At 45.8% G+C, this 24,948-nt stretch overlaps 1 protein-coding gene and 2 long non-coding RNA genes across 3 annotated transcripts in view; all 3 read right to left on the bottom strand.

Annotated features, from left to right (window-relative positions):
- Positions 1-1,390, bottom strand: part of TMC2 (transmembrane channel like 2) — an 80,965-nt gene extending 79,575 nt beyond the window's left edge. The window contains exons 1-2 of the mRNA XM_078370944.1: positions 1,300-1,390; positions 693-793 (exon numbers count right to left, since the gene is read on the bottom strand). Coding sequence (XP_078227070.1) covers positions 693-793; positions 1,300-1,390 — 192 coding nt within the window. The remainder of the gene's footprint in view (positions 1-692; positions 794-1,299) is intronic.
- A 6,607-nt stretch (positions 1,391-7,997) lies between these two features.
- Positions 7,998-14,216, bottom strand: LOC108591623 (uncharacterized). Its single transcript, XR_013535079.1, has 2 exons — positions 13,676-14,216; positions 7,998-11,011 (listed from the first exon to the last, which is right to left on the bottom strand). It is a non-coding gene; the product is annotated as an uncharacterized LOC108591623 (long non-coding RNA).
- LOC118153543 (uncharacterized) lies at positions 12,549-13,521 on the bottom strand. The gene is made up of 2 exons (XR_013535081.1): positions 13,380-13,521; positions 12,549-12,768 (listed from the first exon to the last, which is right to left on the bottom strand). It is a non-coding gene; the product is annotated as an uncharacterized LOC118153543 (long non-coding RNA).
- Positions 14,217-24,948: the final 10,732 nt, after the last annotated feature.

Here is a 24,948-nt window from a genome sequence, read left to right as displayed (position 1 = left end):
GGAAGATTCCCCCTGGAGTCCCGGGACCTGGGTGTGAGTCTGGCCACACGACCTACCCACCAGAAGCCTGCACTGAGCTTCCCTGCCCTCTGTCTGGTGTATGTTCACTGCTTCCTAAGGCTCAGCTCAGAGTGTCACTAACCCTGGGAATCTCCCTTGACACCCATGGCCGAGAGGCACCTTCTCTGCATGGTACTCTGCCCCCTCCCATGTTACACAGCTTGCCTCCCAGGAAGGCACCATACCGGCTGTTGAATGAGAGGGAAGGAGATGAAAGAGAAGTTGGATGGGTGGCTGGACCGCTGGGCTGGGTAGAGGGCATCCAGGAACTGTGGGCTCCCCAGAGACCCTCACCCCATCTCACCTGTGGGTGGAGAGCCGCTCCTTGCCCGCCCTTTCACTCTGCCTCGTGCTGTAAGAGACAGGAATGCTGACACATGGCTGAACTCTGGGGAATCCCCTCCCTGCAGCCCCCTCCAGTCACTGTGGGACCCCCTCAGCTGGTTTGTGGCTGCCTCAAGCTGGAACCCAGCTCCAGTGATTTTACTCAGCAAATTATAGTCTCCTGCCTGTGACATTTCTCTGATACTGTCAGTCGTGAGGTCAGAATACCCTCCCATCCCTTGTCCCGGACAGAGACAGAGACAGATAGAAATCTGCTGAGGGGCTTGCTAAGAACAGGCAACCCTAACCAAGACAATTAGGAAGGTGAGGGGCCCCAGCAGGCTCTGAGGAACATGCAGTGCTGTCCTGAACGTAGGTGCCATGCGCAGGTCGAATCCTTCCAGCAGCCCTGCAAGAGGTGATGGCTACCTCCATCTCATGCACCAGGACCAGAGAGGCTGAATAACCAGATGAGGTCGCTCAGGACGCAGAGGGTAGACCCTGGACTCAAACCCAGTTCCTCCCTATGTCTCTTTTTTTTCTGTGGGGCGGGGGGGGGGGGGGGCGTGGCTGGAGTGCAGTGACACAATGTTGGCTTACTGCAACCTCCGCTTTCCAGGTTCAAGCAATTCTCCTGCCTCAGCCTCCTAAGTAACTGGGACTACAGGCACACACTACCACACCTGGTTATTTTTTTGGTATTTTTAGTAGAGATGGGGTTTCATCATGTTAGCCAGGATGGTCTCCATCTCCTGACCTGATGATCTGCTGGCCTCGGCCTCCCAAAGTGCTAGGATTACAGATGTGAGCCACTCCCTGTCTCTTAAGACCACACATCTGCTTCCCCCATCCACTGCTGCTGCCCAGGAACCTGTGGGGTGGGGGGCCCACAAGAGGATCAGGACGTGGACTCACCTTCCTCTTTCAGGCCCTTTACCTGGTGGCTCATGGTCAGCAGTGCTGCTGGGGTCTCGCACAGGCTCACACAGCGTGCTCTTGGGGGCATGTCTTCAGCCTGGGCTGCTTTCCTGCCATCATGGTGGCCGGCCTCCCCTCCTAGACCTGACAGCAGCCAGGGCCTCTTGGTTTGTTTGAGATTGAATGTGGAGGTGGGTGAAGTTTGAGAGAGAGAGGTGAAGGGAGGCGGCTAGTTCCTGGCCCATCAATCCGGCCACACACTCCTCTGCTCAGGTTTCCCAGCAAAGAGGCATCATGGCCTCACGTTTCAGGCATTACTTATACATGAGGGGCCCTGGAGGGGCCAGGAGCTGCAGGCTCATCTCCTGGCAGTGATGCCACTGGCACTCTAGCCAGAGGAGGTGTGAGGAGCATCCCACTGCTCTTTCCCACCATCTTGAGTTCCCTGACTGGGACAAAGCACCAGGGAAATGCTAGGATGTTTGTTTAAGTTATTCCTGGGCTTCTGTTTAAAACGCAGATTCTGGCGGGTGGTGGTTCACACCTGTAATCTCAGTACTTAGGGAGGCAGAGGCAGGAGGACTGCTTGAGTCCAGGAGTTCAAGACCAGCCTGGGCAGCATAGCAAGACCCCGTCTGCACAAAAAGAAAAAATAATAATAATTTTAAAAACATAAAATGGAGATTCCCTGGAGTGGCACTGGGTGTTGGAATCAATCAGTGTGCCAGGCCTGGGAGCCTGCCCTGTGGATCCTGCTGCAGGAGTCCTGAGCCCACACAGATGAATGTTCCCGCTCAGTCCCCACCCTCTCCCTCCACAGCTTTTCTTCCCTGGCTTCAGGGAGGGCAGATTTGGCTGTTTTGAAAATCATCACCAAGGCCAGGTGTGCTTGGCTCACACCTGTAATCCCAGCACTTTGGGAGGCCAGGTGGATTACAAGGTCAGGAGTTCAAGACCAGCTTGGCCAAGATGGTGAAACCCCATCTCTACTAAAAATACAAAAATTAGCCAGGTGTGGTGGTGGGTGCTTGTAATCCCAGCTACTTGGGAGGCTGAGGCAGGAGAGTTGCTTGAACCCGGGAGGCGGAAGTTGCAGTGAGCCGAGATCGTGCCATTGCTTTCCAGCCTGGGCAACAATGTGAGACTCCTCCAAAAAAAAAAAGAAAAAAGAAAAGAACACCATCACCAGAGTGTCAGAGGGACCCTCTGAATGGTGGTCACAAGGTCTCAGAGTGTGGAGTTCTTAACCTGGAGTCCCTGGAACTCCCAGAGTTGTGGTTGGAATTCTGTGAGTCTGTGAACCGTGACAGAGAACACATTACATCTTTGTTTTTCCTATCCTTAAGTGAGATTTAGCATTTCCTTCAATCATGAATGTAAGCAAAGATGTGATTTTTGTCCCAGCAAAAGTCACAGATATTTTATTCCCCAATTAAACCACTGGGAATGTCTCCAAATACCATTTATGTTGTTACAACTTTTAAAAATTGTAATAGAGATCTGCCATGAGATCTAATTATTTAATTAGGAAGCATATATTGACATTATATGAAAGATATTTAAAGTGATTTTGATTCCTACTTCAAGATCACTGGTTTCCTTTGTAATCCTAGTGTTTTATGAATTTAAAGTCTGTGTTCTGAAAAGACGTCTGTGGCCGGGCGCGGTGGCTCACGTCTGTAATCCCAGCACTTTGGGAGGCCAAGGCAGGTGGATCAGCTGGGCTCAGGAGTTAGAGACCAGTCTGGCCAACATGGTGAAACCCTGTCTCTACTAAAAATACAAAAATTATCTGGGTGTGGTGGCATGTGTCTGTAATCCCAGCCACTCAGGAGGCTGAGGCAGGAGAATTGCTTGACCCAGGAGGCAGAAGTTGCAGTGAGCTGAGATCGCGCCATTGCACTCCAGCCTGGGTGACAGAGTGAGACTGTCTCAAATAAATAAATAAAAATGAAAAGGGGTCTATGGACCTTACCAGGATGCCAAAGGATTTTGTGACACAACAGAATCAAGAGCCTGCCCCAGGGCAAGTCTCCTGTGGGCATCAAGGACAGACCCAGCCTCTGATCATGCCCATGTACTTCTTCAGGGGTCAGGAGTAGGAGTGCCTGTCCCATGCAACCTCAGTGAAGGGAAGGGGCGAAAGAACTACCTCTAAAATGCACATGCAGCAGTTCATCTCAAGCTTTGAAGCTTTTCTCTTTGTTCCTCATCTTGGTCTCTGACCCAGCTGGTTCCTGCAGTGCCTCCCCAGCCCCCGGGGCATGTGGCAAATGAGTCGTATCCTCTGGTGTCCATGCTGCAGGTCTGGAGCAGCAAATCCCTCTACCCACCAGGGCCATTCCAGGACAGGGGCACCATCCATGTGAGGAGCAGCATGGGCAGCTGTGCAGCCACAGGACGGCCTGGCCCAGAGCAGGAACTGCTGCTGCGGGTGCCCTGAGCCCTCTCCCCTGATGAGTGAGGGCCCCCAGCAGCCCTTTGCCCTGCTCTTCTTGTTCTCTGTTACCAGAGGAGGATTTCTACAACAGCTTCATCTTCAGAGCGAAATTCCCTCCAGATAGGACTATCAGATTCCCTTGTACCTGACTGTCTTAACTGTGGATTACACCACTTTTCTCCTTCTCACAGATAAAAATGAGCACCCACTAGGGTCAAGCCAGTTCTTGGCTCTGGGGATTCATCAGTAAATCAAATAGAGATGGCTGTTCTCAGGGGCTGATGTGTTTTTGCTGTCTGGTGGCTGGGTTTAGCCCTTGATGTCTGAAGGAGTGATCTAGGAATTTACAGATTTCTCTCTCACAACAAACCCTGCTTTCTACAATTATTTCTATGGAGTTCAAAATCCAAGTTTGGAAGTCAGATGCTGAGAACAGAGAGTATTTTGCTTTTTTCTTTGCACACCACTTAGATCAATTCCTTGCTTCTTGAGATAAATACAGATTCAGGGAAGAGGGAGAAGGTCTCATATTGGAGTCTGAAAAAGAAAACAACAATGTCTTGAAACTATTATCCCTTTGCATATTGTTGCACACTGCTCTGTGCTAGGTCCTGCCCGGGGCACTCTGCCCCAACCTCTCTATTCTTCACAGTGAGGATAGTGTTGTCACCCCCATGTGTCAGATGGAGAAATAAAAAAACGCGGAGCCCTTGTGTCTCCCGGCTAGGTCTGTGACAGATCAACTGAGCCTGGGCCTGGATGTTGGGATATGTGGCTTTGACTTGGGTTGACCCTTAAATCTGTAAGTGCCTTTGTGAAGGTCACTTCTGGGCTGTGATTTCCTTGAGGGTGGACAGGCCTGAGCACTCCTAGGCTGGTCCATCTGCTTGGACATAGAATCCAAGGTATATCTCTGAAGCAAATGCAAAGGTTCGATAACATGCCTGTCCCACTAGCCTCTAATGACTATTAGGATTCTACTGCCTTTTCCCCAGTCCTCACTCACTCGCCCCTGAGGATTAATAATAAAAGCAGCAGAGCAGCCCTACATAATTTGCAGGGCCCAATGGAAAATGAAAATATGGCATCCCCTGTTCAGAAAGCAAGAAAAACAGTTAAGGGTACTAAAATATAAAATCTTTCTTTCTGCTATTTAATGTCATTCTGAGAAAACTCAAAATTTTAAATTATTCACATGCATCTCACCATTCATCTGTATATTCAGCAATGCCAGGTTTCAATGCAAGTATAAGAGTACCTGACTCCTATGTGGAATCACTGAAATGACACAATTTGTATGTTAGAGCTCGTATACATGCAGGATTTCAGGCTTATCAGGACTGTAGAAATGCTGCACAAAGCTCACTCAAGTAAACAAAAAAACAATGGTTTTACTTCACGTCTTGATTTGTGCACATTCTACTAATGTTTCCTGCCTTTGGCTTACTGATGAGTAAAAAACTGAAAAGAAAAGGAATTATGGGTTGTTCTGTCTTTTCCTTTTCTTCTGGGTCATTACTGTCAGCTGAGGTGGTTGGCTAATCCAGGGAAGTAACTCCAATGAAAAAGGATAGGATAAGGTTCCTAAGTTGTCATGCTTCTTAGAACACCACTGCCTTTTAGTATCTGAAGTAAGTTCTGGTTTAAATGGGAAGTGTAGCCCCTCTGGACTGGAAGCATTTCTACATGTTGAACCACAGATATAACACCCCAGCCTTGTACTGGCTTTGAGTCTTGCTAAACTCCCATGCATTGTGGGCCCACTGGAATTATGTGCTCACGGGGCATCATATATGTGACATGCAAATAGGGTGGCATATGTTCATGTCTCCTCTGCTTGTGTACACACCCCATTGTCCCATCAGACTCCTCCTCCTCCTTCTTCCTCTTCCTTCTTTCTTATCCCTCCTTCTCCTTCTTCTCCTTACTCCTCCCCCTCCTCCCCTCCTCTTCCCCCTCCTCCCTCCCTCCCTCCTCCTCCTCCTTCTTTCATGATTCACTGCAACCTCAACATACTGGACTCAAATGATCCTCTTGCCTCAGAGCTGGGACCACAGGCAAGAACCACTATGCCAGCTATATATATATTTTTTTGAAATGAAGTTTTGCTCTGTCACCCAGACCGGAGTGCAATGGCATGATCTCAGTTCACTGCAACCTCTGCCTCCCAGGTTCAAGATATTCTCTTGCCTCAGTCTCCCAAGTAGCTAAGATTACAGGCGTGTACCATCACTCCTGGTTAATTTTGTATTTTTAGTAGAGATGGAGTTTCACCATGTTGGTCAGGCTGGTCTCAAACTCTTGACTGCAAGTGATCCACCAACCTTGGCCTCACAAAGTGCTGGGATTACAGGTGTGAGCCACTGCACCTGGACTTAATTTTTAATTTTTTAAAATGATTTTTTAGTTTTGAGACAGAGTCTCACTCTGTTGCCCAGGCCGGAATGCAGCGGCATGATCTCAGCTCACTGCAACCTCTGCCTCCCAAATTGGTTCAAGCAATTCTCCTGCCTCACCCTCCCAAATAACTGGGATTACAGGCATGTGCCACCATGTCTGGCTAATTTTTATGTTTTCAGTAGAGATGGAAATTCACCATGTTGGTCAGGCTGGTGGTCTCAAACTCCTGACAGCACTTTGGGAGGCCAAGGCGGGCGGATCACCTGAGGTCAGGAGTTCAAGACCAGCCTGAACAACATGGAGAAACTCTGTTTCTACTAAAAAAATATATATATCAGCCTGACCAACATGGACAAACTCTGTTTCTACTAAAAAAAAAAAATATATATATATATATAAAACTTAGCCGGGTGTGGTGGCGTCCGCCTGTAATCCCAGCTACTCAGGAAGCTGAGGCAGGAGAATCGCTTGAACCCTGGAGGCGGAGGTTGCATTGAGCTGAGGTTGTGCCATTGCACTCCAGCCTGGGCAACAAGAGCAAAACTCCATCTCAAAGAAAAAGAAAAAAAATTCAGCCAGGCACGGTGGCTCATGCCTGTAATCCCAGCACTTTGGGAGGCCAAGATGGCTGGATCACGAGGTCAGGTGATAAAGACAGTCCTGGCCAACATGGTGAAACCCCATTTTTACTAAAAATACAAAAAATTAGCTGGGCATGGCAGTGTGCATCTGTAGTCCCAGCTATTCGGGAGGCTGAGGCAGAAGAATTGCTTGAACCCGGAAGGCAGAGGCTGCAGTGCGTCATGATCGTGCCACTGTACTCCAGCCTGGGTGACAGAGCGAGACTCCATCTCAAAAGAAAAAAAAAAAGAATTTCACTATGGTGTCAGCACAGTACTAGACCAAGTGCAGGGCCCTTCTGAGTGTGGAGCCATGAGCAGCCAGGCAGGTGCACAGTCAGGAAACCCACCCTTCAAGGCAGCCACAACTGACAGTTACCTGTCACCGCCTTTCTGCCACACACTTGCCAACCCCTTTAAATGACTTATTGAATCATCACCACAACCATTTGAGGCAGATTATCTTACTGTCTTTCTTTACAGATGAAAAAATGGAGGCTGAGATAAGATGGGTCCCAGCAGTCCCTGGAGACAGGCTTCAGCCTCGTTGACTGTTCTTACTTCGGAGTCCAATCTTTTATTCCCTACACTCTTCTGACCTCTTGGGAAAATCTGGATTGCACCATATCCTCCTTCCCAAAGGCCCTGTTTGCCTCCCACCTGGGCACTGGACTATTGGCCCTGCCCTTCAGTTTCTCTCTTGCATGGCAGCCAGGGCAGCACCCAGAGCAGAGGTCTGACTTCATCTCTCCTCTACTTGAAACCCTTCACTGGGACTCTATGGCCTAGGGGTAAAACCCAGACCCTCCAATGTGCCATCCAAGGCCCTTGAGAGCTCCAATGGCCTCCGGCCCCATCTGCCTCTCTATTTCAGTCCAGCCATTCCTACCTGCTAATGTGACTTCTCTTTGTCTTTGCTTCCACTATCCCCTCTGCCTGGGGCACAACTATGAAGACTGCTGACCTCAGGACGTGTGGCAGAGCCCTGGGCACACTGACCACCCAGCATTTTATAACATGACTTGCAATGATGTTTCCTAGCAGAGCTATAACCCTAACAAACTGCCAGGTGGGGTCTGGGGTCTGAGCAGAGCATTCCAGCCTCCAGGAAGATTCCCTCTCTGCTCTGCCTTTGGGTTTTGCCTCATCAAGATTTGCCTTTTCTCCATGCTGGTCTTGACATGTGTTTGTAAAGTGGCACAAAAATGTGCTTTTAACTTTTTGTGAAATATTCCTTTTCTTTTTCTTCATTGTTCTTAATACAAGACTTTAGCTAATATTATTTGAGTAACATTTGCAGGACATTCCACTCAAACATTATTCTGAAGAGTAACAATATCGGAGTGTTGTGCTCTGATGTTATCAGGATAGTGAACGTTCCTGTTGCTAGTGCTAAGGGGGGTGAGTTCTGTTCTAATTCTCTTTCATGGATATGGTTTGCTCAGAGAAAATAAAACCCCAAGGCCCAATATAACAACAACAAAAATGACACGTGCAATCTCCACCAAAAGTTGCAGGGCGTTCAAATCCAGGGGTGCTTTTGTCCCCAGACCTCCTGTTTGGGGAAGCTTCTTGGGCCATCTTGTTAATTTGTCTCTCCAATTAGAAGTATATACATATATTTATAATTAGCTGTGGGTATCTGCTTACAAAACATCCAGTGTTGCTCATAGAACGTTGTAAACCGGCACAATGGAGAGGATCCAGTTACGCCAGCTAACACCCTAGCTGGATAACGTGAGCTGGTGCTATCTCAAGGATGCTGCCCTCCACCTACGCACCCACACCAATGAGCGCAGTGCTGAGGATGTGGCACAGGGTGGGAGATAGGCCATAGGGATCTGGATGGTAGCAGTGTGTCCCTGAAAGCTTTGGACTGTGTAACATGAACAGTGCTGCTAAGCTTGTTTACTCAGAGTCTTGGTTCCTTGACCTTTCTCAGTCAGCACTGAAGGTGAGGCAGAAGGGTCCTGTTTTCAAGGACCCTTAAACTCAGGGTCCATGGTGCCTGGCTGAAATCCTTAAGAATTTTATCTTTTGGGCTGTGGGTGGTGGCTCACAACTGTAATCCCAGCACTTTGGGAGGCTGAGGCATAAGGATCACGTAAGCTGAAGAGTTCAAGATCAGCCTGGGCAACATGGTGAGACTCATCTCTTAAAAAAAAATTAAAAAGTGGGCCAAGTGTGGTGGCTCACGCCTGTAATCTCTTACCTTTGGGAGTCGGAGGTGGGCAGCTCATTTGAGGCCAAGAGTTCATGAAACCCTTGCCTCAACCTGCTGAGGTTGTCTCTGCCATCTCAGACTCTTAAGAAGGAAGTTGGGCCCAGATCCAGGTATCTGGGACCTGAGGGCATCCCCCATTACTCCCAGGGCAGGGGATGATTACTGCCAGATATAAGCCAGACAGACTGAGAGGCACGTTCTACACGGCCCACAGGGAAAACTGCAGCCAGCTCGTGACTATGGGTCATGGTTTTTTATTTGTCTGCTTCTCCCCCACCATCCCAGGAGGTAGAGTGAGGGAAAGAAAGTAGGGAGCCTAGATTCAGGGGCTCTGTTATTTCTGCCCACACGGTATAAGGACAAGGAACAACTGTAATGCTCCTCAAAGCACAAGTGTTAAACAAATACAGTCAAACTTCATTATTTAGTGTCAGCTGGAATCAGACAGGTGACAAGCCCCTCTTCATCCCACACTACCATAAGCAAGTTATTGAAGCTTTCTCTGCCTCCTTTTTTTCCCACCTGCCGGGTGGAGTTAATTCTGCTGCAACAACTGCAAGAGCCCTTTGGGGACTGAGTGAGATAATACGGCCATAACCAGAACACCCAAAGCCCTGAAGAGTTAGGAGAGACCCCTGTGGGATTCCTCCTCACCATCACTTTGCTCCCAGCCTCAGTGAGTCTGGGCCCCACTTTTGCCAGGGCATGAACGAGCCTGCCCCTTTCTTCTGCTCCACAATACACCTGCTACAAAGCTCCTTACTTCACTGCCTCATGAAGGTATGCCCTATGGCCACATAGTGGTAGAGATGTGGCCCTCGCCTTGTCAGCTGCTCCATCTCCAGCCTTGTCTGTGTTCTCTCTACCCTCCTGGGCTCTAGGGCTTCTTCTCTATTCCACAGAGCAGCACAAAGCCAGGCTATGACGTGCAGTCGCTCATCACCAATCCTTTGGAGACAAGCTGGTGTAGCAGTAGCAGAGCGCAGGGCAGGCAACTTAATTGCTTGAAGTTTCTCAGCCACTTCTGCCATAGGAAACACCTCCCTAACCCCTCTCCTTGGATGTTTTGAATTCTAACTACTACTTTGTTTCTAGAGCTCACTCTCCCTAGCAAGACTCAGCTCATCTGATATCCTAGAATGTCAGAGTATTCATGCATACAGTTTGGAGTGGAGAAGACCTCCACTGAGCCGGAGAGTCCCCCTGTTGTAGTCCTGTGGTTGGATGGCTGCTCAGTGGGCTTTGACCTTGGCAAAGGGAGCAGGAATGGATGCAGGGAGACTTCACCACTGAGATGCATGTGTCAGGGACAACATTGATCTGTCACTTCGGCAAAATCTTTTAAGTCATCACTCTTTTGATCTTTGTTTTATTGTTGGGAGGCGCTTGGCTATCTGCTGATATTTCATTGTGAGGTGCTGAAAGGCTATGTGGAAGCATTCTGCATGTGCGTAGGCCTTGCTGATGGGTGGGCCTCACTTTAGGACAGTGTTTCTCAATCTCAGCATTAGTGACATTTTGGACCAGCTAATTCTTCATTGTGTGAAACTGTCTTTTGAGTTGTAAGATGTTTAGCAGCATCGTTGGCCTCTGTGTGATAGATACCTGTAACACCCACCTCCTACCAGGTGAGACAACCCACAGCAACTCCAGGCTCTGTTAAATGTACCAAGAGAAGACCAGGTTGGAGGTGGGAGGGTGTCCCTCAAGTTTAAGACCGACTGCTGTAGGGTGATGAGGTAGGGATAAGAGACACCCACTCCCAGTGTTTATGGGCCTTTTCTTCTGGGCAGGGCAGAATTCCCAGAGAAAAATCTTCCCATTTTCCCAGAGAATACAGCTTGATTGCCAGTGTTTGGGGAGTTGAGGAAGAGAAGGCAGCTTGGAGTTCTGCTCTTCAGGAGGCGAATTTTCACTCGGTTCTCTTGTTTTCATAGGGTTTCTCATCTTGGCCTTGGCCATGTATACAACCCCTCAGACCAGAGCTTTCCACCATCTCAGCCTCTTAGAGAGCCAACACTGAATCTGCAGAAGTGGGAAAGAAGTAGAAAAACCTGGGGTCTAACTAGTCTTTTTTGTTTGTTTGTTTAGAAACAGCTTCATGGAGGCATAATGACCATACTACAAAATTTACCCTTTTAAAGTGCACAACTCTCTGGTTTTTTAGTATATTCATACATCTGTCTCTGGTTTTCACAGGTGACTGTTTCACTAAGTTTTTCTAATTTGGTGCTGACTGTGATTATAGTTTACATTTTCCTTTTTGGTAATGTCAGAGGTGTTTGAACCAGAGCAACTCCATGTTGAATAGAAGCTGGGCAAAATAAGGCTAAGATCTACTGGTTTTGTTCCCAGGAGGTTAGGCATTCTAAGTCACAAAATGAGATAGGAGGTAGGTACAAGGTATGAGTCAGAAAGACATTGCTGAGCCCAGCATGGTGGCTCATGCCTGTAATCTCAGCATTTTGGGAGGCCAAGGTGGGGAGATCACCTGAGGTCAGGAGTTTGAACCAGGCTGGCAACATGGTGAAACCCCATCTCTACTAAAAATACAAAAATTAATCTGGTGTGGAGGTGCACCTGTAGTCCCACCTACTTGGGAGGCTCAGGCATGAGAACTGCTTGAACCCAGGATGTGGAGGTTACAGTGAGCCAAGATCATGCCACTGCATTCCAGCCTGAGTGACAGCTCCAGTCTCAAAAACAAACAAACACACCTTGCTGATAAAACAGCATGCCATAAAGAAGCCAGCCAAAACCCACCAAAAGCAAGATGGCCAGTTAAGTGACCTCTGGTTGTCCTCACTGCTCCTTATATGCTTATTACAATATTTTAGCATGCTAAAAGTATCTTTTTTTTTTTTTTTTTTTTTTTTTTAGCAGCGTTATAGTTCACAAATGCCATGGTAATGTCCAGAAGTTACCCTATATGGTCTAAAAGGGGAGGAACCCTCGGTTCTGGGAACTGCCCACCCCTTTCGTGGAAAACTCATGAATAATCCAGCCCTCAACTATAATCAGTTGAGTGGCCCAGGCTGCTGCTCTGCCTCTGGAGTAGCCATTCTTTATTCCTTTGCTTTCTTAATAAACTTGCTTTCACTTTACTTTATGGAATTGTCCAGAATTTTGCCCGAGGTCCAATAACTCTCTCTTGGGGTCTAGATCAGGACCCCTTTCCAGCAACAGTAACACCTTTCTGGTAAATGTTCTCGGCCACATGTGCGCGAGTCCCTTTAAGGCCAGAAGTAAGAGGAGTGGCTCAGGGTTTGGGGCTTCATTGCCCCTGCGGTCCTGGAACCCTTTCCCCCACCTCTGGCTCCCCAGAGGCCTCAGGACTGTGTGGAGGGCCAGGGGCTCTGGATGCCAGATGCTCACCTCCCTATGGAAGATGCTCCCACCGGCTCCATGACAGTTTACAGATGCCATGGCAATGTCAGAAAGTTACCCTCTGTGGTCTAAAAGGGGGAGGAACCCTCAGTTCTGGGAATTTCCCACCCCTTTTCCAGAACACTCATCAATAATCCACCCCTTGTTTAGCACATAATCAAGAAATAACTGTAAGTACACTCAGTTGAGCAGCCCATACAACTGCTCTGCCTGTGCAGTGGCCATTCTTTTATTCCTTAATTTTCTTAATAAACTTGCCTTCACATTATGGACTCGCAGGGAATTCTTTCTTTCTCACACACGATCCAAGAACCCTCTCTTGGAGTGTGGATGGGACACCTTTCTGGTAATAGTTGCAGTGAGCTGACATTGTGTCACTGTACTCCAGCCTGGGTCTAAAAAAAAAAAAATTGAAGTGGGTGATTCTGAGCCTCTTTTAAAATACTGCTTAGGCCAGGTGGGGCAGCTCATGCCCATAATCCCAGCACTTTGAGAAGCCTAGGCAGGAGGATCCTTTGAGCCCAGGAGTTCAAGACCAGAATGGGCAGCATAGTAAGACCTGTCTCTCTACAAAATAAAAAACTTAACTGAGCATGGTAGCATGCACCTGTGCTCCTAGCTACTTGGGAGGCTTAGGATCTGCTTGAGTCAGGGAGCTCGAAGCTGCAGTGAGCCAGGATCATACCACTGCTCTCCAGCCTGGGGGACAAAGGGAGACCCTCCCTCAAAGAAAGAGACAGATAAATTATACTGCTTAAATTCATCTAAAGTCACTCTCACAAATTCTTACCCTGGCAGAGATTGTGTCATTTTGAGGTTGCTTTCACATATACCTACTAGTGTCCACTAGGTAGGTCCCCAGTTCCCATCGTGAGGCTGGGTTTCGCGTTCTGCCCAGGCTGCGCCCTCCCCCCCGCGTCATGCCATTGCCTGCCTCTGCGGCAAATCGCAGGTTTTGCCGCAGTGCCAAGTCCCAACTTGGCCAACAGGGGGCGCCCGACCGAACCTCCAGGACCTAGAAGGGCAGGCTTCCAGGCCCAATTCCTTGGTTGCGCGTGGGCGAGAGCTGCGGGCCTCTCCGGGGGAATCCAAGGGGCCTTTGCAGAGGGTGTGGAGGCCTTCCAGGAAGGAAGCCAGGTGCGGGGGACGACCGGAAGCCCGGACGCCTACCCCGGAACTGCAGCAGGCCCGCCCCTCCCACCGCCCCCCTCCCCCCCACCCACGCCGTGCAGCCCTTTCCTCTTATTTTTATTTTGAGCCAGGGTCTCGCTCTGTCATCCAGGCTGGACTCAAACTCCTTACCTCAACTGATCCTCTCGCCTCTGCCTCCCAAAGTCCTGGGATCACAGGCGTGAGCCACCTTGCCCGCTGGCCCCCGATCTTCCGCGGGGCTCAGAGGCCAAGGTCCCACTAGAGGCCTTTCTCCAGAGGGTTCCCGCTCCTGAGGCTTAGTCCCCTCCTCTCCCCGAGGGGCTCAGCCCTGTGGTTTCCTCCAGAGGCCAATCTCGCAGTTTTCACTCCAGAAAAGGAATCTGGTATTTTTGATCCTAGGTCTAACACGCCTTCCACTCTGAGACTCTGACGGTCTACACCACCGGAGGCCGCGTCCCCACCCGTCCCCCAGAGGCTAAGCCCCCCACCTCAAGCTCAGGGGAATGAGTCCCAATTTGTCGCCATAGCGCCGACCCAGGCTGCCAGACGCCGAGTCCCCGTTCCCTCCCCACCCGCCAACTCGCGGAGGCTAAGTGCCTACTTGTCGCCCAAAAGCGAAGTCCCACTTTCAGCTTCAGTGGCCTCAGAACCTGACTTTCCCAAGCTACCATAGGGGAGTGAGCGCGCAACCAAGGAATTGGGCCTGGAAGCCTGCCCTTCTAGGTCCTGGAGGTTCGGTCGGGCGCCCCCTGTTGGCCAAGTTGGGACTTGGCACTGCGGCAAAACCTGCGATTTGCCGCAGAGGCAGGCAATGGCATGACGCGGGGGGCGGGGAGGGCGCAGCCTGGGACCAGAACGCGAAACCCAGCCTCACGATGGGAACTGGGGACCTACCTAGTGGACACTAGTAGGTATATGTGAAAGCAACCTCAAAATGACACATTCTCTGCCAGGGTAAGAATTTGTGAGAGTGACTTTAGATGAATTTAAGCAGTATAATTTATCTGTCTCTTTCTTTGAGGGAGGGTCTCCCTTTGTCCCCCAGGCTGGAGAGCAGTGGTATGATCCTGGCTCACTGCAGCTTCGAGCTCCCTGACTCAAGCAGATCCTAAGCCTCCCAGGTAGCTAGGAGCACAGGTGCATGCTACCATGCTCAGTTAATTTTTCTATTTTGTAGAGAGACAGGTCTTACTATGCTGCCCATTCTGGTCTTGAACTCCTGGGCTCAAGGGATCCTCCTGCCTAGGCCTCCCAAAGTGCTGGGATTATGGGCATGAGCTGCCCCACCTGGCCTAAGCAGTATTTTAAAAGAGGCTCAGAATCACCCACTTCAATGTTTTTTTTTTTTTAGACCCAGGCTGGAGTACAGTGACACAATGTCAGCCCACTGCAACTATTACCAGAAAGGTGTCCCATCCACACTCCAAGAGAGGGTTCTTGGATCGTGTGTGAGAAAGAAAGAATTCCCTGCGAGTCCATAATGTGAAGGCAAGTTTATTAAGAAAATTAAGGAATAAAAGAATGGCCACTGCACAGGCAGAGCAGTTGTATGGGCTGCTCAACTGAGTGTACTTACAGTTATATCTTGATTATGTGCTAAACAAGGGGTGGATTATTGATGAGTGTTCTGGAAAAGGGGTGGGAAATTCCCGGAACTGAGGGTTCCTCCCCCTTTTAGACCACAGAGGGTAACTTTCTGACATTGCCATGGCATCTGTAAACTGTCATGGCACTGGTGTGAGAATCTTTTAGCATGCTAATGCATTATAATTAGTGTATAATGAGGAGGACGACCAGAGGTCATTTTCATCACCATTTTGGTTTTGGCCAGCTTCTTTACCACATCCTGCTTTATAAGCAAAGTCTTTGTGACCTGTATCTTGTGCTGACCTCCTGTCTCATCCTGTGACTTAGAATGACTAACCTCCTGGGAATGCAGCCCAGTGGGTCTCAGCCTTATTTTACCCAGCCCCTATTCAAGATGGAGTGGCTCTGAATCAAATGCTGCTGCCACAGCCTCTGCCTCCCATGTAATCCTCCCACCTCAGCCTCCCAAGTAGCTGGGTCCACAGGCACAAGCTACTATACCCGGCTAATTTTTTTTGTACCTTTTGTAGAGATAGGGTTTCGCCATGTTGCCCAGGCTAGTTTCAAACTCCTGAGCTCAAGCTATCTGCCTGTCTCAGCCTCCCAAAATATTGGGATTACTGGCGTGAGCCACCATGCCTGATCTTACACTTTGATCTTAAAAGTAACTTTTTATTATAAGTTGGAGTAAATATAAATGTAATTAAGCAGTTTATGTTAAAATTGAAACTGAGCTAGATTGACTTATTATGAACTAGAGCACATTAGCTCAGAAAGACAAACAAACTGGCTCAGACTCATCTCCAATGATCTTTTTGTAGGTTTGGAAAAATGAAGACAAATCTAAGAAGTATTCCCAAACTCAACTTCATATGGTAAATTAGGACAAATGACATCTATGTGAAAACAAACTCAAAAGCATGCATTTAAAATAAATTGTAAGAGCTTTGTAAGTGCTGTGTAAATTGCACTTATGCAAACAAGTTCAGAAACACAGTCACCTTGGCTGGGCTCGGTGGCTCATGCCTGTAATCCTAGCATTGTGGAAGGCCTGACCAACATGGTGAAACCCCATCTGTAGTAAAAAAAAAAAATACAAAATTAGCCAGGTGTGGTGGTGTACACATGTAACCCCAGCTGCTTGAAGGGCAGGATGATTGCTTGACCCCAGGAGACAGAGGTCACGCCATTGCACTCCAGCCTGGACAAGAGCGAAACTCCATCTCAAAAAAAAAAAGAAACATGGTTACCTGAAAAGTATCATCTAAGTGCAACTTGGAACAAATTAAGTAGGTTAAATAAAAAGTGTCATATCACATCTACAGTAACTCCAAAGTACATTATGTTGAAACAAAAGTGTATGTTTCCAAACAAGTAGAGTGTTTGCAAACAAGCTGAGAATCAGAGATTTCCCTCTAAGGAAACTTCTAGTGCTGAGAAAGTAAACAAAATGAGTTAGAACCAATTTAGATAAATCTAACAGTATTAAGGAATATGTCCTTCATCTAACTTGTTATGTGAAATTAGACTCAATGTAGTCAATACTAAGTATTATAGGTAAAATCAAGCTCCAAATTACTCATTCATTTTAAACCACACTTTTATTTATTTATTATTTATTTATTTTAAGATGGAGTTTCACTCTTATTGCCCAGGCTGGAGTGCAATGGCGTGATCTCGGCTCACTGCAACCTCCGCTTCCCAGGTTCAAGTGATTCTCCTGCCTCAGCCTCCCAAGTAGCTAGGATTACAGGCATGCACCACCACACCTGGCTAATTCTTTTGTATTTTAGTAGAGATGGGGTTTCTCCATGTTGGTCAGGCTTGTCTCGAACGCCTGACCTTGGGTGATCCACCCACCTCAGCCTCCCAAAGTGCTGGGATTACAGGCGTAAGCCACCATGCCTGGCAAAGAAATTTTTTTTTTTTTTTTTTTGAGACGGAGTTTCGCTCTTGTTACCCAGGCTGGAGTGCAATGGCGCCATCTCGGCTCACCGCAACCTCTGCCTCCTGGGTTCAGGCAATTCTCCTGCCTCAGCCTCCTGAGTAGCTAGGATTACAGGCACGTGCCACCATGCCCAGCTAATTTTTTGTATTCTTAGTAGAGACAGGGTTTCACCATGTTGACCAAGATGGTCTTGATCTCTTGACCTCGTGATCCACCCGCCTCGGCCTCCCAAAGTGCTGGGATTACAGGCGTGAGCCACCGTAATGTCTTATTTTTAGTAGAGACTGGGTTTCTCCATGTTGGTCAGGCTGGTCTTGAACTCCTAACCTCAGGTGATCTGCCTGCCTCGGCCTCCCAAAGTGCCGGGATTACAGGCGTTAGCCACAGCGCCTGGCCTAAACCACACTTTTAATGGTCCTTAGAGATAATTCACATGTAACAGTTGATATTAAAACAACTGCAGACTCAAGCATTCTCAAAAGAACCTTCTTACAGTAACTTAGAGTATATCTAAGAGTTTATGTGAAATCGAGCTCAAAATAACTTATTCATTTTAAACCTTACACACTTCTTAAATGCTTTGTAAACTTTACATGTGCAAACAAGCTGAGAAATGCATTCATCTCAAAGTGTCCTGCTTCCCTCACCCACTAGAGGGAGCTCCTCCAGACTGGCACAAAAGCCCTTCTTTGTGGAACTGGCTTTGATCTTAACCACCCACCATGTCCCAGCTTTTCCTTCTGGAAGCTGAGTCGAGATTTTCAGCTTCAGAGGCCAAGCCCCCATTTCCCATTTCAGAGGCTAAATCCCCACTTCCCATACCAAAGCTCCCCATTTCCTACACCAAAGACTAAGATTCTACTTCTCCATCCAAAGGCTAAGTCTCTACCATATACCCACCTCTCTCTCTAAAGGCTACAGACCTACTTCTGTTTCCAGAAGATAAAAAGTCCACTGTATCCTTCCCAATGCTGAGTCCCCATTTGACTCCAGAGAATAAGCCCCCACCTTTAGCCGAAATCACAACCTGACACTCACCCTTACTCCAATCCTCCTCAAGATGCAGATATGGATCTGTGTGATACCCACTCTGGTACCATCACCTGAGCCTGTCTCTAACCCTCACATTGACCCTCACAGTCTAAGGTTGAAGTTCATGCCCAAGGTCAAAGTCAACGGTAAAGATTAAGCAAAGAACCTCAACTATACATTCCTGTTAACTAGAGCTTATTTCTTGTTCATATAACTAGTGAGAACTATTGATAAGCAAAGGTAACAAGATAACTGAGACTAACTAGGTAACTCGATATAATTAGAATAACTAGAGTAAGTAAAAGAAAAGCTCCAGGACACACATGTGTCTCAAATTTTCACAAGTTATCTAGTTAGCAGTAGCAGTTCGAAGAAGTTAGAGTTGGAGTACTTTAGAATACTTCTGGAATATTTTTGAAGATTCCCTGAAGAACAATTCTGAGCTGATTTCACAAATCCTGCTTAGTCACTGTAATTCCTCCATGTATCAGTACATATTTTGAATGCTTTTGACTACATATGTAAATTTATTAAGAACAATATGGGATTCTTTTTTTTTTTTAATGTGAGAATATATTGAGGTTAAAAAAGAAAAACCAATATGGGATTCAGAACTCCTTTTCACAAATATCATAAATAGCTCTGACAAATAAGAAAGTCAGATGAAAGTATATTTCTCACCTGGTTTGTTTAAAGTTTACATTAATATCAACGTATTCTAATCGGCAATAAATTGAGTAGAAAGTCTTTCTTTTTTTTTTTTTTTTTCCTTTTTTGGATTTGGCTTCTTCTTTTTTTTTTTTTTTTTTGAGAGAGTGTCTCACTGTATCACCCAGGCTGGAGTGCAGTGGCACGATCTCAGCTCACTTAGCTCACTGCAACCTCTACCTCCCTGGTTCAAGCAATTCTCATGCCTCAGCCTCCTGACTAGCTGGGACAGCAGGCACATGCCACCAAGTTCAGCTAGTTTTTTGTATTAATATTCTTAGTAGAGATGGGGTTTCACCATATTGGCCAGGCTGGTCTTGAACCCCTGACTTCAAGTGATCTGCCTGCCTTGGCCTCCCAAAATGCTGTAACTACAGACGTGAGCCACCATGCCTGGCCAGCTTTGGCTTCTAATTCACTAAACGCATAGTATTAGTTTAAAAAATATATATTTAAAAAAATATAATATTGAGCTTCTTTAAATTAGACTGCTTATTTATACAAATACTGGCTGGATTCATCTTATTTTAATTTGACTAGCAACAAGAGGGTTCTTTGAGAACTTGTATGGTTATTTACACAAATACTGCTTTGATTCACTATAATTGCTTACAACTCCCAATAAGAGAATTTCTAAGATCTTTGAAGTTGTGAACATCTTAAGTACTTCAGAATCCTTTTGAAGATTCTTTTGAGAACACAGGCGATTCAAGCTCATTTTCACAAATGCTCCCGAGCTACATTTAATTTGGTCTTACTTGCAGAAGAAAAGGGCACTTGAGGCAAGTTTGTGTTCCTCGGCTTTTAGCTCATGTAAGTATTACTTCTACTAGCTCAGTTCATTCCAACACAAGGAAGAAATTTAACACTTAACCATTTTAAGTTGCACAGAGGCATTTAGTGCATTCACAGTATTGCCCAACATCACCATTATCTAACTCCAGAATATTTTTTTCCTTTGTATTTATTTTCTAATTTTTAAATTTCTTTTTCCTTTTATGTGATTCTCCAATCAAGACATCCCATTATAGCAATTCCAGAACATTTTTATCACCCCAAAAGGAAATCCCGTGCCCATTAAGTGGTCATTTTGCATTTCACCTTCCCATTAGACCCTGCTACTAATCTACTTTCTGTCTCCATGGATCTACCTATTCTGGAGATATAAATTCATATAAGTGAAATGATACAGTATGTGGTCTTTTGTGTCTGGTTTCTTTCACTTAGCAGGTTTTCAAGGTTCATCCATGTTACACCATTTATCCATACTTCATTCCTTTTTATCACTGAATAATATTTGATTGTATGGATTTACCATATTTTGCTTATCCATTCACCAACTGATGAACATTTGGATTGTTTCCACCTTTCAGCTATTCTGAATAGTGCTGATGTAAACATTTTACACAAGTTTTTCTTTGAACACCTGTTTGCAATTCTTTGGGGCATATAGCCTGGAGTGGAAATGCTGGGCCAAATGGTAATTCTATGTTTAACTTATTGAGGAACTGCAAAGTGGATTTCCCCAAGGGTATAAAGGTTCTAATTTCTCCACATATTTGCCAACAGTTGTTATTTTCCTTTAAAAAAGTATTTTTATTATAGCCATTCTAGTGGGTGTGGTGTTTTATTACAGTTTTAGTTTGCACTTCTTTAATGACTAGTGATATTAAGCATTTTTGTGTGTGTTCTTGATGGCTGTTTTGTATGCAGTTATCTCTTTGAAGAAATGTTTATTTGAGTCCTTTGCCCATTTTAATATTGGGTTGTTAGTCTTTTTGTTATTGAGGCATAAGACATCTTAATATATTCTGGTCACTAGGCCATTATCTGGACAGTAGGCCAATATTATCTGGACACTAGGCCAATATGATTTGCAAATATTTTCTCTCATTCTTCCGGGTTGTCTTGTCACTCTTCCAGTAGTATCCTTTGGTGCACAAAGTTTTACATTTTGCTAAATTCCAATTTCTTTTTCTTTTTTGAGACAGGGTCTCATTCTGTCATCTAGGCTGGAGTGCAGTGGTACAATCATGGCTTACTGCAGTCTGAAACTCCCAGGCTCAAGTTATCTTCCCACCTCAGGCTCCCAAGTAGCTGGGACTACAGGTGCCTGTTACCACGCCCAGCTATTTTTTGGGGGATTTTTTTTTTTTTTTTTTTTTGTAGAGAAGGAGTCTATGTTGCCCAGTCTGGTCTTGACCTCCAGAGCTCAAATGATCCTCCTGCCTTGCCTCCCAAAGTGCTGGGATTATAGGTGTGAGCCACTGAGACTGGCCCAATGTATTTTTCCATTTGTTGCTTCTGCTTTTGGTGTCATATCTAAGAAACAATTTTTCAGATGCAACGTAATGAAAATTAACCCCTATGGTTTCTTCTAAGAGTTTTAGCTTTTACATTTAGATCTTTATCAACTTTCAGTTAATTTTTGTGTATAGTTGGAGGTAGAGGTCCAACTTCATTCTTTTACTTGTGGTTATCCAGTTGTTCCAGCACCATTTATTGAAAAGGCCATTCTTTCCCCATTAAATTCCTTGTTGAAAAGCAATTGACCATTTCTGTATGGTTTTACTTCTAGACTTTCAATCCTATCCATTGGTCTATGTCTACCCTTATGGTGGTACCACACTGTTTTAATTACTAAAGCTTTGTATTAAGTTTTAAAATTAAGAAGAGTGAGTCCTCCAACTTTGTTCTTTTTTCAAAATTGTTTTGGCTATTCTGGGTCCCTTAAAATTTCATATGAACTTTAGGATCAACTTTTCCATTTCTGCAAAAAGCCACTGGAATTTTGACAGGGATAGCATTGAATCTGTAGATTGCTCTGAGAAGTAGTGCCATCTTAACAATATTAAGTCTCCCAACCCATGAACACAGTATGTAGTTTCATTTATTTGGAGCTTATACAATTTCTTTCAGCAATGATTTGTAATTTTCAGTGTACAAGTCTTGTGCCTTCTTGGTTAAATTTATTCCAAATGTTATTCTTTTTGATGCTGTTGCAAATGGAACAATTTTCTTATTTTCAAATCGTTGTTATAGAAATGTAGGGTTTACTATATACAAGATCACATAATCTATGAATAGAGATAATTTTACTTCTTCTTTTCCCATTTGAATGGCTTTTCTTTTTCTTGTCTAATTGCTGTAAAGAGACCTTCCAGTACAATGTTGAAGAGAAGTGGCATCCTTGTCTTGTCACTGACCTTAAGGGAAAAGTTTTCAGTTTTCTGATGTTAGCTGTGGGTCTGTCATAATTGCATCTTTGCTGTGAATGTAGGCTTTGAGACTGCTGAAGAGCCAGGGAGGAAAGCAGGGTAAGGGGCAAGTAAAAACTTTGCAAAATTTTCCTAATTTTGCCCTTTTATGAATAGACTTCATTTTTAGAGGAATTTTAGGTCCATAGCAAAATTAAACAGAAGGGACAGAGATTTCCCATTGATGTCACCTCTGTCCTGGTATTTTTAACTGTCCCATAGATTTTATTCACATGATAAATAACAGTCACATGGAGCAGAGAGGGATGCAAAGGGAGGGCTCCAGATCAAGGGATGGATTTGAAACTGGCCCAATTGTCCCACAGAACTGATGTTTATTATTTTTTTGATTAAATATAAATTAATCTTTCCAGGCCAGGTGTGGTGGCTCATGCTTATAATCCTAGCACTTTGGGAAGCTGAGGTGGGAGAATCACCTGAGCCTAGGAATTTAAGACCAGCCTGGGAAACAAGGTAAAACCCCATCTCTACAAAAAATAAAAAATTTGCCAGGCGTGCGCCTGTAGTCCCAACTACCTTGGGGTGAGATCTCACTTGAGCCCAGGAGGTTGATCACTGCCACAGTAAGATAGTGAGTGATGATCATGCCACTGTACTGCAGCCTGGGTGACAGAGCAAGACTCTGTCAAAAAAAAAAAAAAAAAAAAAAAAAAAAAAAAAAAAAAAGAAAGAAAGAAAAGGAAAAGGAGAGAAAAGAAATGGGTTCATCCTTCAGGCCTCCCAGATAGTATCAAGGAGCTGCAACTTGGCAGATCATTGCATCTGGACAATGAGAACCCAGACTCCTCATTAGTCATGATTGCCTAACCAATCACCTATTCCAACTCCTCTTCCTAATTTCTGTTTTCCCACACAAAGTTACAATTCTTCCCTGCTATACAAACGCCTGATTTTGGCCAGTCAGGGAGATGGATGTGAGACTGATCTCCCATCTACTTGGCTGCAGTACTCAATTAAAGCCTTCTTCCCTTGCAATAGTCATTGTCTCAGTGATTGGCTTTCTGATTGGCAAGCAGCAGGACCTAGATCCAACCCCTGGTGTTTCAGTAACAGATTCTGCCCAGTATTAACATGGCAGCCTCCAAGACAAGAGAAGGCAATTGGTCCTTTCTGTGAAAGCCAGGTCAGAATATCAAGAAATGTCTATCTTCTGGCTGCCTTGGGTCCATGTTCTCTATCTCTTGAGTACTGAAGAACAGAGAAATCTCAGAAGGCTGATGCTGGGAAGGTGAAAAGAAATAAGAGGATGGAAAGAGGTGTTGGAGAAAATAAAAACAAAATCTCCGGCTAACCCAGAAAATCCCATTCGCAAATGCAGAAAAGAAAGAGAACAGTTTTATTATCAAATAATATTAAACCGGACTGTGAAGCACATCATAGACAATCTGCTAATCAGATGCCAAAGACAGAAAGAGATCTCACTTTTTATCTAGTTGAGAAGATACAATCTATTACAAACATGTCCTCAAAATTAAGAGTAATTTGCCCTCATGTAAGAGGATTTGAAATTGTTTGCTGTACAATTTTTCATAGTTCATTCTAAATGCACCTGGTAATTGGGGTAGCCACCTATACTAGTTAATTGCCTTTCTCAAAAAGAAAAAAATACAACTTTTATCTACGACAAGCCGGCGGTTACCAGTTTGAAGGTAGGCATTTAAGCTAAAGTTACAAGGTGACAGGGAGATAAGGGCACTATCTTCTTCATTGCTTACATTTCAAAGAGATGGCTCACCAGGCTTTTGGGGGAAACATTCCTGTTTTGTAAAGCTGGCAGATGCTTACTCAGCCTTTCAAAAGTATCAGGTACGTATCACAAGGGCACTTACACAGATTTCTCATGGAAATATGCCAAGGGTGGGAGGTCAGGTTTATTTTCCTTTCAGCAACAAGCAAAATTTAATTCAATTTGTATTTGCCATTACTATTTAAATGCTTCTCCCATCAGCTGAAATAGTAATGGCAATTTGTAATTGCAGAAGGTCCCAGCACAGACCAGTTTTAAATATATATATAACTCCCGGGCTCAGCCATCCTCTAGCCTCAGCCTCTCTAGGGGTTACAGAGATTACAGGCATGCGCCTCCACACCCGGTTCTACTATCCCAGATCTGAACCGGGATCTTAGCTAAGAGGCCACCGAGCCAGACTCCAGCCTGAGTGAGGCTTCCATCCTCCCGGAACTCGATGAATCTGTCACTAATTTCGAGGACTTCGACAAGAGAAGGTGACTAAAGGGCACCCATAAGAGTGTACTGGTGTTGAGGGTAAGAGCTCAGCTGAGATGCTGGGAGGCGGCTTTGCCTTGCCTGTGTCCCACAGGCTGCACGAAGTCGCATTTACATGGTTCTCGTAAGGTAGTGAGGTACTATGTTAAAGAAACTTTTCTCCCCTGGTCGCTAGGGGAGGGGTTTCCAGAGCAGGAATTTCCCTCTTCCCGCCTGAGGCAGGGGCTCTTGGAGTACTTTCTCCAAGCCTCCATCCCGAGACCAGAGGGGATTCAAATGCAGGAATTTCCCGGCTCCCCCGCCTCAGGCGGTTAGGGCTCTTTGAGCACCTCCACCAGGTGGGTCGGGTAAATTCTTTGTCCTATCTTCCCGCTTCGTGAAAACCGGGTGGGGCTAAATTCCCGCGGAAAGCTCTGGGAGGAGGGGGTTCTGTAATGCAGGGTTGTGGAACAAGTAGCCAATCTGGTATCAGAGTCAAAGATCAATCACTCCAGAGGAAGTTTAAAAGAACTCCTCTCTTACAATCCAGGCTCCAAAACATAAAGTAAAATAAAAAAAAAAGAACTCTCATTGGACGAGAACATGAATGGGGAGGGAACAACTCAAGGGTTAAAACTTCAGCTGTGCTCCTACCTGAACGGAT

The sequence above is a fragment of the Callithrix jacchus genome, chromosome 5, assembly GCF_049354715.1.
Source record: "Callithrix jacchus isolate 240 chromosome 5, calJac240_pri, whole genome shotgun sequence".
In the NCBI taxonomy this organism is placed as follows: domain Eukaryota; kingdom Metazoa; phylum Chordata; class Mammalia; order Primates; family Cebidae; genus Callithrix; species Callithrix jacchus.
The sequence above is the reverse complement of the archived record's forward strand: the minus strand, read 5'-3'. Positions and strand labels throughout refer to the sequence as shown.